At 41.5% G+C, this 17,257-nt stretch overlaps 1 protein-coding gene across 7 annotated transcripts in view; it reads left to right on the forward strand.

The window, feature by feature from the left end:
• Positions 1-17,257, forward strand: part of CREBBP (CREB binding protein) — a 95,327-nt gene that overhangs the window by 45,830 nt on the left and 32,240 nt on the right. For 6 of the 7 annotated variants that reach the window (XM_017808794.1, XM_017808801.1, XM_017808795.1 and 3 more), the window contains 10 exons: positions 2,453-2,702; positions 3,210-3,323; positions 9,389-9,631; positions 10,221-10,320; positions 10,758-10,904; positions 11,348-11,465; positions 14,050-14,242; positions 14,346-14,399; positions 15,600-15,724; positions 16,308-16,496. In XM_017808794.1, the coding sequence (XP_017664283.1) occupies positions 2,453-2,702; positions 3,210-3,323; positions 9,389-9,631; positions 10,221-10,320; positions 10,758-10,904; positions 11,348-11,465; positions 14,050-14,242; positions 14,346-14,399; positions 15,600-15,724; positions 16,308-16,496 (1,533 nt within the window). The remainder of the gene's footprint in view (positions 1-2,452; positions 2,703-3,209; positions 3,324-9,388; positions 9,632-10,220; positions 10,321-10,757; positions 10,905-11,347; positions 11,466-14,049; positions 14,243-14,345; positions 14,400-15,599; positions 15,725-16,307; positions 16,497-17,257) is intronic. The other variant, XM_017808798.1, reaches the window with a different exon arrangement.

Consider the following 17,257-nt stretch of genomic DNA (forward strand, 5'->3'; position numbering starts at 1 on the left):
TTATGAACTGGTCCTGCAGACCACTGTTCTTGGAAGGCAGACTAGCAGGGAAGAGATCAACTTCTTCAAACAGTCAGCAGTCCTGGGAAGTAAGATAGACAATATTCTGAGGGGATGTTGTGCCTACCTGCAGACACTCTGCTCTCATCTGCACTCAGACTGCTTGTTCTTCAACCCACTGATACTCTGTAATTCTGCTTTTTCCTTACTCACTCTTCAAGAAACCCTTTTGGGTCAGGGCATCTGTGCTGATACAGCTGTAGCTGTGTCTGTTAACTGGTGGGGTAGTAACAAAAGGAGAACTTGGCTTGGGAAACAATTCTTTGACTGGGATGAAAACACCGCTTCCAACAAGATTTTCTTTGGCATGGTCTCTGTATTTTTTTGGAGATTGGCTGAACTAATTGTTTCCTATTTGTGACCCAAGAATTGTTTCAGCAAAACCTGTCTGCTCTGTGGATGTGTTCACAGGAGAAATGGAAGACTGAATTGCAGCTGTGTGCACTGGAAGCAGAAGTGGCTGGGTTTCCTTCATTCACCCTTTTTCCTTTTCTTGCTCTTTTTCTTGTCTTGGCAAGGCCAACACAAACAGATTCAGCAATTCCTCTTTGTTTTTAAGACTTACTATAATCATTATCAAGTGGCAGAGTCCCCATCCTCCTCCATCAAATACCAGCCGTGGTGTTTTCTACTTGATCTTTTGTGCTTCATTCTCCAGAAGAAAAGCCAACCTCTTCAAAAAGCTGATGTGCAGGGACAAAGCTTGTTGCTGGAGTAGTGACAACTCTTGCCAGGGAACCTTTTGTTCACCAAACAAAAATAAGGTTGCTGTTATTGGGCTGTGGAATTTTCTGGGGAGTTCCTTCTCAAAGGTCAAAAGTAGAACGGGCTACAAGTGGTGTATTCTGTCACTTTAACCTGATTTTCCTTAAATGTAGTACACAGGCTTTGGTCAGCAGTGGTCAGCACTGAACTATTTCCTCTGTTATCTCCCCGGTATAATCCTATTCTTCCTGTATTCTATTTATAAGTGCTTTTAATGGCTGATTTTCCTTAGGTAGCTTTTCTGTGTTAACCTATTTTCACAGGGCATAATCAAAGTGATTCTTGGGACAGTTTTATGTTTGTCCCTGAGATTAATTCAGGCTGCAAATCACAGGGATTCAAGTGCTTTTGCAGTCCCATATCTGCCCCTGCTAGGGGAGACATTGCAGGCTGTGGATGTGCTTAATTCTGAAAATCAGGTTTCTACATTTGTCCAGGAAGGTTGAAAAAGGTGCTAAATCTGTGCTGGAGAAATGACGTGTTAAGGAGGCTGTTCTCTTCTGCAGTGTTACGAGCTGTGCCTTAGACTAAAGATCTCTGTGGGTTTGCAGCTGTCAGGCAGAGCTCAGGCCTTGGTGCAGAAGTGTGTCCATAAAGAATGGATGCTGGAAGTAAAACATTGGATTTTACAAGCTGATACATCCCAGCATCACCCTATAGATAACTCTGATTCACTTCAGTAGCCATAATACAACCCAGATTTAGGTGGCCCTTTCTGGGAGAAAACCATATACAGCTTACCCAGGAAATTTTCTCTTTGAAGAGAATATCAGCACTCACTTGTGAGACAAAAGACTAATTTATGCTTCGAAAATCAGCTCTGCCTTTTGTTGTAATATATAGAGACAGTCACAGAATTCTGTTTTCTCCCTTTGGACTCCTCTTTCTGTTAGGGATGAGAAACAAAGATTTAAGTGTATAAAACCTGTAATATGAAAATATAATACGAAACAGGCTTGAATTCATAGAATCTTAGAATGGTTTGGGTTGCAAGGACCTTAAAGAATTCCAGCTCTGGGTGTGGTAAGATCTTATTCCTGTTGGAATTATGGTCTGTCCAATAAATAGAAAGTTTTGAGTGGCTTGTGTTTTAAACTCTTGTTTGTAAATCTTTTAACAGAGGAACCTCTCAATATGTTGTTCCAAGATTAGAATAGAAAAGTTTGAGAATACTGAGGGAGTGGTGTAATAATCCTGGTAGCCTGGTGAACAGTCTTGTGATACTCACAGAAACACAGAATATGTTGAGTTGGAAGGGATCCACAAGGGTCATCAAATCCAACTTCTGAGCCTGCACAGGACCATCCCCAGGAGTCACACCATGTGCCTGAGAGCATTGTCCAACTACTCCTTGAGGTCTTTCAGCCTTGGTGCTGTGCCCACTGCCCTGGGGAGCCTGGTCAGTGCCCATCCACCCTCTGGGGGAAGAACCTTTCCCTGAGATCCAACATAACCCTCCCCTGAGACAACTTCAGTACCCTGGGGTCCCGTCCCTGGTCCCCACAGGTCAGTGCCTGCCCCTCTGCCCCGCTCAGGAGGAAGCCGTAGACCACAATTCTTACGCAGGATTAGGGTCAGAACCGCGACTCGCAGACGTGCTGTTGACCTCCCCTCTCTGCTCTCTCAGTCCCAGATGCAAACCCAGGTGCAGCAGGTGGGGATCGTCCCGACACAGGCCATGGCCACTGGGCCGACGGCGGACCCGGAGAAGCGCAAACTGATCCAGCAGCAGCTGGTTTTGCTGCTCCACGCCCACAAGTGTCAGCGGCGCGAGCAGGCCAACGGCGAGGTGCGGGCCTGCGCCCTCCCGCACTGCCGCACCATGAAGAACGTCCTCAACCACATGACGCACTGCCAGGCCGGCAAGGCCTGCCAAGGTGAGGGCACGGGGCTGGGGCCGCTCTGCACGAGAGCTCTGTAAGGTTTCTGGGGTGTGTGTAACCAGCGTTCCTCTTCTTGTCAAGAGCATTCCCATGCCTGGCACAAAGGAGTGTCAGCGCTGGTTCTGGAATTAAACAGCTGTTCCCTTTGCCTGGTTTCCGCTTCCCATCTCAGTTTGAAAAAACACAATGCAATATTTGCCTTTTCAAGAAGGGGATAGTACCAGGGTAGACTTGCAAGCATCTTTTTCATCTCATCTGTTGTATAAAGAGGGTGTCCTATTCCCCACATCTTTGTCTTAGATTTTAGTACTAATTTCTTTCATTGTTTTCTTGACTCATCACAAAAAATTTTAGTTGTGTTGAACTGTGTTTAGTTACATGCACAGTGTTGCTCGTGAAGGAGAAAGAATAGAATTGCTCTTAAAAATGAGATTGAGTTAATTGAAAACCAGTTAACCTGGTTAACAGTGACCTTAACTCCTTTGCTTTTCCTTGCTGCAGTTGCTCATTGTGCATCTTCGAGACAAATCATCTCCCACTGGAAGAATTGTACTCGGCACGACTGTCCTGTGTGCCTTCCTCTGAAAAATGCCAGTGACAAAAGAAACCAACAACGTGAGTAGTTCTCTTACTGCTGTCACCATTGAATGATACTAGTAAAGCTCATCAACTGTGCAGTGTAGGAATAAACTTTGGCAGTGTCCTAACAAACTTAGTAGCTGGTTAACTTGTAGAGGGATAAATTTACTAGTGAATTCTCCTTTCTGATCATTGAAGGCAATTTACTACTGAATAATTGGGAAAGCCTGAGCTCAAGCACCCATCTTTTTTTAAAGGGTGTGGCAGCTTCTAATTGGTGCTTCATTGCGGGGCAGGTCAATAGATTCCAGTTATGAGGCCTAAAGTTTTGGATATAGGTACAGTTTGGGGAAGGAGATAAGCTACTTGATTGTTTTTCTTGCTGCTAGGAACAAATTAACATGCTAGTGATTCAAAATAATCAAAAATGTTTGGAAAAAAAAACCTTGCATACAAAAAGATCTGGTCTGAGTGTCTTAATCATTATTTATTGCTGCTGTAGATTAGCTAAAGCCCTGCAAATCACAGTGCCCATGCCTGGTTTTTATAATAGCTGAGCTGTTACTGATGCTTGGGGCAAGTCCATTTCTAGTGTGTTTTTATTTCCCTCCTGCTCTGAAACAGAAAATACTGAGCTTATGTTGGTAGGTTTGCCTCTCATCAGCTCCTTTGAAAAGATGCCAGGATGGAACATTTTACAGCATCGACACTGCAGTTCTAGGAGTCTTAAGTAATGTTATGCCTAAGTATATTTAAATGAGGGTTAGGAAGTGGAAAATAGCTGGAGAACTTGCAAAGCTTGTACATTGGAATTGGGTTGGAAGCATTCTGCTGATTTCCAGTTAAGCTGAGTCTGCAGTGAGGAGCACCAGTAAACCTTGGAGGATGGAGAACTGGTCCTAAATTAGGTGAGATTAAGACAGAGGAGACAGTAGCTGGAAAGGCTGTCAAAATTATCCATTGAGCATTGCTCTCTTTATAGTTTCAGGAGGGGTTTTTCCCCTCCAAAACAGAAAAAATTATAGCTATAGAGGTACTTGGAGGTCAGGATTTTGTTTGTGTTTTACCAAACTTCTTGGTAAACAAGATAAGTCTTGTGTGTTGAAAATAGTAATTTGTGGCAAGTGATTAGTTGTTTGGTCCTCAAAAAATGTGTTGAAAGCTTTGCTTTTTAATTTGTGCATAACATCCTTATTAGACAGTTGTTATCAAAGTGCTAACAACATCTAGCACAACAGAATTGTGTTTTTCAATACAAGCTGCTGTAGTAAAGTAGTTTGTGCAGTGTTTTTGTTGCTCATACAGCTTATCAAAAGAGAACAAAATCTTGAACACAGGCAGTCCTCAAAAATAATTTTGTTATGGGATGTTGTTTGGCTGCAACAGAATTATAATGGGTAAGTGTAGAATTTGGCTCTGTTGTTGCATATGGAGGGAGATAAATATGAAATCTTCCAATCAATGAATCAATAACCCAGTGGTACAGGGTTCTTTGTCCTGGATTATGTCTCTGAGTCATACATGTAACAGCTCATGGTTTGGTTGAAGGTGAAAGAGGAACACTGAAATACTTGTTTAGATCTATTATAAAGGATACCCCTTTTTGGGCAATCAGAAGGGTTTGTGAAGTGATTCACATCAACATGTGCAAATGGTGAAAATTCTGTGCCTGCTCAGGTGAAAACTAACCTAAGTTGCATTAGTTTAAGACTGGAAGAAAATGTGGGCTGTTTTAGGAATAAATAATCACAGAATCTACAAAATTGGAGGGAAGAGGGGTCTACATTTGGCAGAATATGATCAGAACATTTAGAAAGGGAAAAAAGAAATGAGAGGTGGAGAGACCCTCGTTCCATTGTCAGGCTGCCTTCCTTACAGAGAGTCTGGAACCCTCCTTCCGTGCTCATCTCTGTTTTGCCATATTATTTTAGTCCTGGTGTGTCTGTGCTGGGTTTTCAAGCAGCTCCTTCAAAGATTGCCCATCTTTTAGAAAGTTCTGCAGTTGAGCCCTGCTGAACCACTGCACTGTGGTGCCTCACTTCCACCCTTCCATCTGCAGCCATTCCTGTGCCTTTCTGGCTTTCTGTTCCCACTCCTCGGGGATCTGTGTGCTGCAGAAAGTCCTGGGGTTTGGGTTATTGCCATGGAGCTGTTTCTGTACAGGTCTTTTAGTGTGTAGATTTTTTTGCAAAGAACATCTGTGCCAGGTTTCTTTTGTGTAGCTTTTTTTATTTTTTTTTAAGCAATCTTGAGCTGTATTTTATTACAATGGTTGATAGTGAACTGACTTGTAAATAGGACATATTGGGACAAGTTGAAAATTCTTTCTGTTCCATGTGGTTCTTGCTGTGTGTCCCTTGTACCTCTGAGGGGGCTGGGGAAACGGGAAAACAAGTGTTATTTTGCACATGCTGAAATATTAAGGTTTTCTTTTGAATGAGCAGGTGACTCCTGTGTTTTGAATTAATGGCTTGAAATGTTATGGGGCTGGGGGGTTGTTTTTGTTGGGAAGTACCTGCTCCCTGCTGAGCCCACCACAATTTGAGTTCTAGACTCTTGCAAACAGTTGTTTATACATTTCCTAGTTCTGTAGCTGTGTCATAACAGTTTTAGGTTTTTTTTTTTTGAAGATTCAACTTATCATGCACATGCTTGAACTCCTTCCACTCCTGACCTGGGCAGGTGTGTTTCCCACAGCTCCTGGGCTTTGTTCCTCTCACAGCTGTGCAGGTGGTGATGTGTGTGCTGTGCTCGTGTCCTGGGCCATCCTTGTGCTCTCTGTGCTTCATTCCAGGATCAGGGGACACCAGAGATCCCCTGCTCAGCTGACACTGGAAGGTGCAGTTGTGAACATGGAGCTGGTTTCCTCTGTAGTTTTCCTTGTAGGAAATTTTTAAATAAAATGCAGCAAGGAGAAAGCTTGGTTAAGAAAAATTAAATTTGAAACCACTGATTTTCAGCCAAAAATGTGATTTTAAAGAAGACTCTGAGCCAGAAATTCTGGAGTATGTGGACTTGGGGATGAAGAGTGGGAATCTGATGAGGGAAGTGGAAATAGGGACCAGGAGCTAAGAGTATGGGCAGAAAATGGAAGAAGGCCTGGATGTGGAGCATTTGGGAACCAACCTTTGCAGAGAAGGAAGGAGTGCATTGGTGCACAGGGAATTGTATCCGGGAGGAGGAGGCCTCAACTTCTTCAGTAGAGCCTGTTTCCTGTGAAAACTAGGAATGAAATCCAGCTCACTCAAGTCTTACTGTCAGTAACTCTGACAAACAAAACGTGTTTCTTGTTGGTTCAATTGCTGGAAATCATATATATAATGGTGACCTATCAGTTACCCCATGGAGCCATTATGGATGGTTAGCCCATGGATTAAGGAGTTCTATTCATGATTAATATGGTGCTGTACTGTGAGGCTTTTGGTTTAATGCTTAACTTAAATAAGCATTAACATGGCATTGGTGGTCAACTTTAATATTGACACTTCCTACCTTCGAGTTCCTCGTAAAATCTTTACCCCGTGATTTGAGTCAAGATACAGCCTTTAATTAAATGATGGTGTGCACTTACCTTTGTGTACCTGCCTAATTCTGGGTGCAGGACAGGCTTGTGCTGAGGTGAGTCAGAGTCACCAGCAGAATTTTTGCTCCAGCCACTTTGAGCTGGAATGGATGTAAGGAGCAGAGTGAGGAGCTGCGGGACAGAGCAGGTCTCGATTACAGAATTCAGAAGCAAAATCAAAAATTTAAACCACGCTTTTCAAAAATGGATTAACGTGTTCACTGGACTGGTCAGGTTAGAGAAGTGCTGGGCATTTGTGCTTAAAATAGAATTAGGAGTCTGTGTTTAAGATAAATTTTAATTAGCTGGAGGGATTCCCCTCTAAAAGACATGAGTGCTTCACACTTGTAGCTTCTGTCATGAGCTCATCAATGTCTGAAGCATCAGTTCATAAAAATAAATTGCAGTAGACATTGTTTCATGTAGCAGTAGCCTAATGTGATAACTCCTGTTTGTTCCAGGGCTATATTTATTTTAATTTACTGTATTTTCTGCAGTATCTGCCTCAGAGGGGACAGCATTTGACTTGGTCTGTCCAGCATGGAAGTGTAATACTCTCTGCCTCCATCTTCTTGTTTGACAGATCGAAATAACGTCATGTCTTCCTATAAAATCATTGAACAAACAGACAAAAAACCCTCTTCAGAATCAGATTCCTGATGTCAGGAAATGCTCAGCACAGTGTCCTATTAACTGAGTAGTGAAGTGAGAAAAGCTGAGGCCAAATAGTCTAAAGCTGTTCTAACACAAGGGCTGAACCTGTGCTCTGGTCGTTCTGCCCTCTCCACATTTACAGCCAGCACTGAATGCACTGGGGGTGTTTGGTTGTAACTCTTCCAGAGGAACATCATCCTCTTCCTCTAACATAAGCTGGAATTCTTATTAGCTCCTGAATCAGTCCATACTGTCACAGCAGCCTCTGAAGCTTTTTGAATTTCAAGGTGCCACAAGTTTTGTGGTATTTAACCTTCCTGAAGACTTCCTATTCCTTGGCTTGCACTTGTGTAAGGCATTTTCTCTTAGATGGTGTAATTCCAGAGTGCTGTGTGCAAGTCCAACAAGGAATTCATGTAGTTACTCTTTATTATGTCTTTTTTTTTTAATTAAGCTGATAGGATCTTAATCAGCTTCTGACTTTGTTTTTAAAGTCTCTTGGAAATGATCATTGAGTTCAAAAGTTAGTATGAATGTGTCCAGAGAGTGTAAGTATGTGTAAGCCTAATTTCCATGGTAATCCCAGAGTTAAAAATACTGTGGATTGTCCTTTGGGAAAAAAAAGGATGTTTTCTGTGGGGCTGCTTATTCTGGAGAGGGAGATCTCTGACTATATTTATTTGTAGTTCTTTGGCAAATGAGATCAAATTGAATTCTCATCTGTAGAGAGAGAAGTCTGGACTCTGTAATGTGTGTGTTTTCTCTTGGGTGGAAGCTGAAAGCCTGTGTATCTCTTTCAGTGATTCTCTCAGTTTCCGTAGTGGGTAAGGATTTAAAAAAGCCTGGATAATGCTGTTAATGTCTCAGAAGGCTTGTTTTCCTGAGTTTTTTATCTAACCACGTGCCCCTCCTAATATTTCAATAAAACAGTTATTGTTGCCTATATTAAAAGCCATTACTGTTGCTATGTTTAGCTCACAAATTTGTAATGCACATTACGTATTTAATTACTTGAGGGGGAAAATGTGAAGGATGAGTTACTTCTACCAGTCTCACTTATCAAAATGCAGTGTCTCTGTACTGAAGGATATAATATTCCGTGGGTCAGTCACAGTGGAACATGTTATTACTTAGAATGGCAGCTAAAATGAGGTCCAGAAAGCAGAATTTTATTCGCTTCTGGGTTGAGTAAATACTACTTTTTCCCCTGTTGTTTCCATTACCTGTCTACAATGGAAATGACTCTTCCATACATCTGTGTGGTGAGAGAGGTTGGTTGGTTGTGGTGGTCACATAGGTCAGTACAAACTGAAAACCATCAGGGTTTTTCATATCTCTGAATAACTGGGCTTGAGGGTAGTTTGGCCTTCAGAGGGTTCATGCAGTGACTGCTCACCATGAAAATTTCTACCTGCAGATCTTCAGTATTACCTTTGTGTCCAAGGACACAGTTATTTCTGCTGAACTCAGGATCTCTGTTCTGGAGCCAAATATTTTGACCTAAAATGGGATTGATGGGAAAGAGGGAAGTAGAAGAATTAAATTTGTTTTTCACCTTAGCCTACTGTCCCAAGCATGAAAATCCTATTTAGCCTCATACAGGAGCCTTATCTTTATATCTGTTACAGTAATTATGGACTTATCTGCCTGAAATACACAGCCCTCCTCTTTAGACTGCATGGATTAATAGTTAGGGTGGTTTCTGTCCTGTAGAATCCAAGGCTGAGCTTCCCCACTTGGGATCTCAGGTGTCATTCTGTCCTGTGGCAGGAAAAGATACACAACACAGAAGTATATGCATGTCTGCTGATTCTTGGCATGATTAGTTTTATTATTTATCCTCATCGATTTTCAATATTCTCTTATCCTTTTTTTTTTTTTATAGCCCTTTTAGGGTCTCCAGCTGGTGGAATCCAGAATTCCATTGGTTCTGTTGGCACAGGCCAGCAGAACACTCCCTCACTAAGCAATCCCAACCCGATCGACCCCAGCTCCATGCAACGAGCCTACGCTGCCCTTGGGCTGCCCTATGGAAACCAGCCCCAAAGCCAGCTGCAGCCCCAGGTACAAGGCCAGCAGCCAGCACAGCCCCAGGCTCACCAGCAAATGAGGACCATTAATGCACTGGGTAGGTGGAGAAAGCACCAAGAAACCGAGTGTTAAAATAATTTGTGTGGAATTTTTAGGGTAGCCTGGTATTTCACTTGGTCGGAGCAGTGACACTGTTTGTATTCCCTGCTGATCATTTATGTTTGAATAGCAGAAAGTTTTGAATATATTGCTTTAGCCAAATAGCAGGAGTTTTAGTTTTAAAATATAGCTCAGAGCTTGATGTTGCCTGAGGTGATGAGACAGAATTGCTGAAGAATTTTGCTTTAACAGTTGTCACCTCTTCTAACAGACAATTCTGTCTTAAATGCTACTTTCTTTCTGCAGCTTAATTGTTAGTATTATCTTCTTTTTAGCTTATTGACCTAATATTAAGAGTTTATGAATTTAAAATTTTAATAGACTCAGTTTTGTAGTTAAGACTGAAAGTAACTTTATTCCATAAATAGCTATATATGTGCAGCACAGCAGATATTATTATAAAAATACTTACCTGATACACTGATATACTTCTTTCATTAACCACTTGGGCCAGTAAAGTATACTTTTGTCATATTATTGTCAAAATTGTGAGCTCTCTACCAATGATGTTTAATTTTGTCCCAAAGGAGCCAACCAGATGAACCTTCCTGCAGGAGGAATAACAACAGACCAGCAACCCGGTCTAATTTCTGAAACTGCTCTTCCAACATCCCTTGGGACAAATAAGTAATGCACACATTTTCATTCTTACTCAATTAAACATTTATTTACATGCTTATAAATAAGGAGCTGCTTTAAAAACTGATTGTACTGGCATGGAAATGGTCAGTGACATCCATAGCTATGCTTAATTCTAGAGCTGCCACTTTGTGCCTCCTGGAAGCCCCACAATATTTAGTAGTTTGAAATGATTTCCCAAAGGAAGAATGTTTTGTGGTTTTAAGTGTACAAATACCTTAGCAGTTGTGATTGTTTATCATTCACCCTCTCTTGTAAACTCCTGAGCTTTGCTGCTTTGCTGCAGTTTTGTTGTTACCAAAATTTCACTTAAGGAATGTTTGACACCATAGCTAAAAAAAAAAAATGATGAAAAATAAGTTCAGGCATCAAACCTCCGACAAAACTCTGCGTTCTTGTAACAGCCCCTTCTGGCTTTGTTTTAGCCCACTAATGAATGATGGCACAAATTCTGGCAATGTTGGAAACCTCAGCTCAATGCCAACGGCTGCACCTCCTTCGAGTACCGGGGTAAGGAAAGCATGGCATGAACATGTCACTCAGGACCTGCGCAATCATTTAGTGCATAAACTGTAAGTATTCACCAAGGCTGCCTTTTTCCTGAATGTTTTTAAAGAATTTCAGTACAGTAGTTCTACTATTAAGCTGAAAAAAAAAAAAAAAAGTTATCAGTAATGGCCCTCTGGTGCTGGGCCACTGAGGATGAGCTGTTACCTTTAATCCTCCTCTTCAGTTCTTCATGCTCTTTAAGGATGGGCATGAAATTAGTTTGTATTGCCAGTAAATTTACTCTGCTCTACTGAACAGGTATTTAAACTCCAAACTGTTAAACCTCACATTGCTTTAATCTGGTGAGAAATAATAAAATATTGATTTAATATTTTTTTTAGCAAGTTTGATATATTTTTACATACCTGGTGTATAAGGGAATGTCCAGGGTGATTGTCTTAAAGCTGTATTGATTTTTGATTTTTTCCTGAAGAATTTTTCTTTTGTTCTTCCTCCTTCCTTGTAGTGTCCAAGCCATCTTCCCCACTCCTGATCCAGCAGCACTGAAGGATCGACGCATGGAGAACCTGGTGGCTTATGCCAGGAAAGTGGAAGGAGATATGTATGAGTCTGCTAATAGTAGGGTATGTTGCCTGAGTCCATTCAGTAGTTGTTAAAAAACTGTAGGATCACTAATCTTACAAGTGTAATGAAAACCACAGAGAATCATTTCACTGCTCCCTTGATGAGGAAAGTCATGTTTTCTGCCTATGACAGTGTTTGTGTAGTCCCAAGACAGATGATTAATGTCACTCTGAGCTAATTCAGCTCCCTCAGCTCCATGAAAACTAGACAGCATCACATCCCAGCCCGACCTGCATTCCTTCTGAGTGTGACTGACGTGCACAAAGCTTGGAGCACAGCTTGCAGTTCTTGGTGGTTCCCTTCCTGGCTTCCTCCCTTTTTGGAAGTCTGTGTGAACAGTACTTTTAAAACTTCCTTCATGTTTCTTTACCATTGGAGGTTTTCTGTTCCACTGCTTACCTTCTACCTGCACTGCTGGAATTACTTCTGCTCTACTCAGCAGCACCAAAAGTGGTTTGGCAAAGGCATAGGGAATCTGTTTGCCTGCCTTTGTTCTTGTGCGTGGAAACAAGACAGAATTCCTGTTCTTGTTCATGATTCTTGCTCTGTCTGCAAAGAGGTGCCAGTTCCAATCTCTCCTGCTGAGAGGGAGCAAACCCCTGCTGATTGACAGGCTGAGGATATGACACTGTGGTGATTCTGCCCTAAAGGAACCACTCCCTGAAAGTTTTCACTGGGAAAAGACATCATCAGTAGTGCCAGTAACAACAGCCAGTGAGATCTTAGCAGATCAGAATCCTGAGATCCTTTCTTAAGTGAGGGAGGAATATCTGAAGAGAGTAGTTAGTGGCATTTCAGGTGACAATTATTCAGTAAGACACTTCCTCTGCCTCTTTCAACCCATTTCCTAGAAGAGCTTAAGGTGAAAGGCCAGTTTTATTTCCTGGAGATAAATATACTGACCATACTTGTAGTGCTGCTGCTGTGTCAGTGTTGGTCAGTGACCATGTTGTATCCTCCTTGCAGCTACTAAGAGGTTGTTTACAAGGAACACTTGAGTGTGATCACCCTTGGTCACCCTGGCAGCTTTAGAGACCAATTTTAGGGAGAAGGAGGATTCATGGACATACATGGGAATCTAAATATTTTCTCAGTAAGGATGAGCATAGTAAACTGCTGGTTATAAAATTAAATGTCTTCTGACAGACAAACACCCAGAAGTGTCTCCTCTTCACCTCTCAAAACAGCTGTCAGAGCCTCATTGCCAGAAGTTGCTGTTATTGGAATTCATCTGATGTTTTTGGCTCCAAGCAGCAAACTTGGAAGAAGGGAGTAATTCAGAATTTATTGATGATGCCGTGAGGAATTGCATCCTTCTTTTTTGAGGAGCTTCCGTTCTACTTTGACATTGAAAACCATATTAGTAAGAGGCATCATTGCAAGCAGTTTGACACTGTTCTAGTAGCATGTGCTCCTTATGAACACAGCCTTTTCAGGAATCTTTGCAGTGGGAAAGTAGCACAATAATAAATTTACAAGTAAGGAAGTTCGAGGTGAAGTGGCTTGAGCAGGAGGAGAGAAAGGCCTGTAGAGCTTTCGTACTGGACAGCAGAAAGTGTCTGCACTGACTTTTGAGACATTTGGAGGAAGGAAATTACCTAAAACCAAAGCTTTATATTGCATCACTGGACTTCCTTAACGAGGCTGCTGAGGAATACCTATCTCCTGTTAAGTTTTCTGAAGTGAACTCAATCCTGCTGTAATAATAAATCATGGTTGTGATGAAAATTGAATAAAGACATAATGACTGTGGGACAAGCATCACTCAACCTGTACTCTGTGTAACACTGGATTTTGAGAGCATAGGTGACCCCAAAAAGAAATGTGGTCTTGAGGGTTTATGAGGTTTTTTTGCCTTTAACAGGTGCATAATCTCATGCACTTGGCAATTACTGACAAGCAAAATTGTCTACCTGGTGTGCACTGTGACTGTTGTATTGGATCTGTTGTTGTTGTTGTGGGTTGAGCAAAATGGATTTTTCATCTTCTGCAGATGTAGTGTTCAATTGTCTGTGCCTGTGGAATATTTTTTCAGTGAATTTCCTCCATTCCTTTGAGGTTTTCCTGGTTTTGTTTATCCTTTGCCATGATTGTTGATAGTCAGACTCTTTAGGAAAAGAACAGCTCTTTTATGTAAAAATTGATCTGTTCTTAACATCTGTCTCCTGAAGTTTATTCAGTGTAACTGTGTGCTGGGAATATGTTTTTCTTTTGTCTGTGGATTAGTAAAAATGTTTATAATGAAAATAACATTTAGAAATCATTAACATTTAAAAACTAAACCTCAACTTCCTGGCTTTTGTCGAAGCAAGAGAGAACCTCCAGCCTTCTCATTTGCTAATCTACTCAGAGTAGGTATGAAGGATTAGCCATAAAAAAGCAAGTGTCTTTTCTAGAATCTTTGTGTTTCCTTTTCTGCATTAAAGCAGTGATAATTCTGAAGAGAAATATTTCTTTTTCAAATAGATATTAAAAATGAAAAACCAGGTGATGGCATTCAGGTAGTAAATGAGACTAAATGAGTTCTGCTGCCGCTTCTTTACACTTGATGCTGAGCACTCTTTCTTTTTCCCCCCCTTATAGGATGAATACTATCATTTATTAGCAGAGAAAATCTATAAGATACAAAAGGAGCTGGAAGAGAAACGGAGGTCTCGTCTCCACAAACAAGGGATGTTGGGCAACCAAGCAGCCTTACAGACCCCAGGGCCCCAGCCCCCCGGGATCCCCCAGGTGGCTGCTGCCATGGGCCAGGCACAGCCCGTCAGGCCACCCAGTAAGTACTGCTGGAGGTGCCTCTGCATTCCAGGGGCTCTCCTGGTAATCTTCAGGTTGTGTTTTCAGCTGGTTTTGCTGACCTTTCTTCTGTTGTGTTGCAGATGGGCCAATGTCCATGCCAACCGTGCCTATAAGTCGTATGCAGGTTTCTCAAGGTATTTATGTTTTCCTCTCTAATTGCAGTTTGTGGGTTTAAAATAATTTTATGGGGGGGGAAAGCTGATCTTACGTCAGGTTTTCTGGAGTTGGGATGGAGGAACTGCAGGGTCTTCCTTTTTGCAGCATCATTCTTGTTACTGTGTGGCAGGAACTGTCCCGAGTGCAGTCTTAAGAACCAACAATATGTACCCAGCACTTTCCTAGCAGTTGGGAATTGATTCAGTCCTTCCAAAGAGGACAGTTCAAGCAAGAATACTTTGGATAATCTCATTTAAAGTGTTGTAAAGGGGGAAGGATGTTGGCATTTTTTCATCAGTTAATTAGCAAAAAATATACTTGTAGCTGGAAACACAGCACGTTAATCCTAGAATGTTTGTAACTCATGATATCCTTTCTTGGTTTCTGATGCAAAGTGCATTAAAAAAGGTGTTCATAGCTTGTTCATAGCACTGGCCATCACTGATTGAAGCTGCTGTGAGCTCATGGGTGGGTTTTTTCTGAAAAATATAAACCCATGAGTTCTAGGTGCTTCAGCTTCCTTCAAAACAGTGTCCCCAGTTATTTTATTTCGTGGTTCAGAGTTAGTACTAAGTCAAAACTTGTGTTGAAATGTCCTTGGGAAGTTAAAAATCCTTTTACAACTCATTTGAATAGGAGAACAAGTTGATAGCAAATATAGCTCCATAATTACACCTTTAGACAAGTTTGGGGTTTTTTGGAGGGGTTAAATGTTTTGTATAAAAAGCACAACCCCTGTTTAAGAATTTCGCTGGGTTTTGTCCAGATTTGAGGCTCAGAGTTGCCCTCCTATATACAATAAGTATTTTTATCGTATTTACTTCAACCATTTCAGTGAGCCCTAAATAAGACATTGCTGTTTCAAAGCAAATGCCTGATTTTAAGAAACCATCCCAAGGTATTATTTATAAATAGCATTGTGTCTCTGCAGATCATCCACACTCTTCATCTTTTGCATTTAACTTTTTTCTTTAGACATCCTAACTGCTATTCTTCTAAATACTTCTCACACTCTGATTTATCTGTGAAGTCAAAGTAATTTGAACAAAGTTGAGAGACAAAGTGTAGGGCGGTCAAATTTCAGCCGTAATAATTTGTTAGTTAATTTTATAGTAGAATGAACATACACAAATTCTATGACTTGTTCCTAATGACTTGTTTTGGGGGTGCATTTGCAGGAATGAATCAGTTTAACCCCATGTCCATAGGGAATGTACAGATGCCACAAGCCCCCATGGGACCCCGGGCAGCGTCTCCGATGAACCACCCGGTGCAGATGAACAACATGGGCGCCGTCCCCGCGGTTCGTACCCTCCTTCTGCTCAGCACTGATCCCACTCAGCAGCCACTGCTCCTCTGAAAAGGCCACGTCACAGAGCAGGGCTGTAAATTGTAGGATAATTTCATGGAAAGGCTTTTATTGAGGCGTTTGTTTTCGGTATTTACCTGTTCTGAAGAAGCCAACCAGGCCTTTGGAGACATGCGTGCCAGAGGTGCAGTAATTCCCAGCTGTCTGTGGAAGAGCATCATTCTTTCAGGAGCTGGCTTTGCAGTATATACACCTTCTTTATTCCTCTGTGAAAACATGTTTTTTTCTTTAGAAAAACAAAAATATTTTCAGTTTCACTGGATTCTCTCTGTTATCTCAGAGAACAAACACTCTCGGTAGAGTTTGGAATATTACCTATTTAAAAATAACTCCCTTGTGAATGCTGGGGAACAAATGCTGAAGTTCTGTGCATATCCCCACTTCCATTTGGTTTACTGAAGCCAATTTTCCTTTTATTTTTTGTCCTATCTTTTGGTTGATTACATTGAGGGTATTTTCCTTTGTCTTGCTCCATAATATGAAATGGTAATGAGTTCATCTGGGTGTTAATTTTCAGATGGCAATGTCTCCTTCCCGAATGCCTCAGCCACAGAACATGATGGGAGCTCATTCCAACAACATGATGGGTCAGGCTCCCACCCAGAACCAATTCCTGCCCCAGAATCAGTTCCCTGCATCCACTGGGACAATGAATGTGAACAATGTGGGCATGGGTCAGTCAACAGCTCAGGCTGGGGTGGCACAGGTAAGATGGATTTTCTAACTGGAGTTATTTAATTATTTTGCTCTAATTTATTTAATATGTTTGCTTATTTGTATTTCTGTATCCACTGTTCAGCACAGCCACCCCAACTTTGGGGGATCCTGGGTTACATCTGCCTTTTTCAGAAGCTCTTACATAACCCATCGACATCTGTTAACGGGGGCGCAACGCCCCGTAATTCCTGATTTAAATTCCTTAAAAATGCATGCGGATGAGATTTTTAGGGGGAATATCAGAAATTAATTTATGGGATGTTTAGGAACATATGTTTCCTCTCTGTGTGGACCCAAGTAGCTAACTTTAAATCCAGATTTATAATAAAGTGGTTAGGGAAGATCTTGTAAAGTTTGTTTTAACCTTTCTACTTCTGAAGAGAGGATGGTTGGTTTTTTCCTGTGACATTTTTCTGTTGCATTAGTGGTCAGTGTTAGTAGCAGCTGTGCTTATGATGCCAAAGTGTGTGCTTTTCCACAGGGAAAGGCTTGTTGTTTAACTCAAAGTCCAAGTAATTAAGGCTTGTTGAGACCTCCAGAGTTCTCTAGTCCAGCCCTGTTCTCAAATGAGAGATGACTTAGAACAGGTTATGAAGGGCTCTGTCAAGTCAAGTTTGGAATATCTTCAGGATGAGCATCTACAGTTTCTTGGGCCCTGGCTCAGTTGTTCGACTGCTTTTGTGGTAAACATTATCTTCCTAATGCACTTAGTTCAATAAAACTGACTGTGTACAGGCAATGTAGAAGTAT

This window comes from Lepidothrix coronata, unplaced genomic scaffold (genome assembly GCF_001604755.1).
Source record: "Lepidothrix coronata isolate B3197 unplaced genomic scaffold, Lepidothrix_coronata-1.0 Scaffold24, whole genome shotgun sequence".
Lineage (NCBI taxonomy): Eukaryota > Metazoa > Chordata > Aves > Passeriformes > Pipridae > Lepidothrix > Lepidothrix coronata.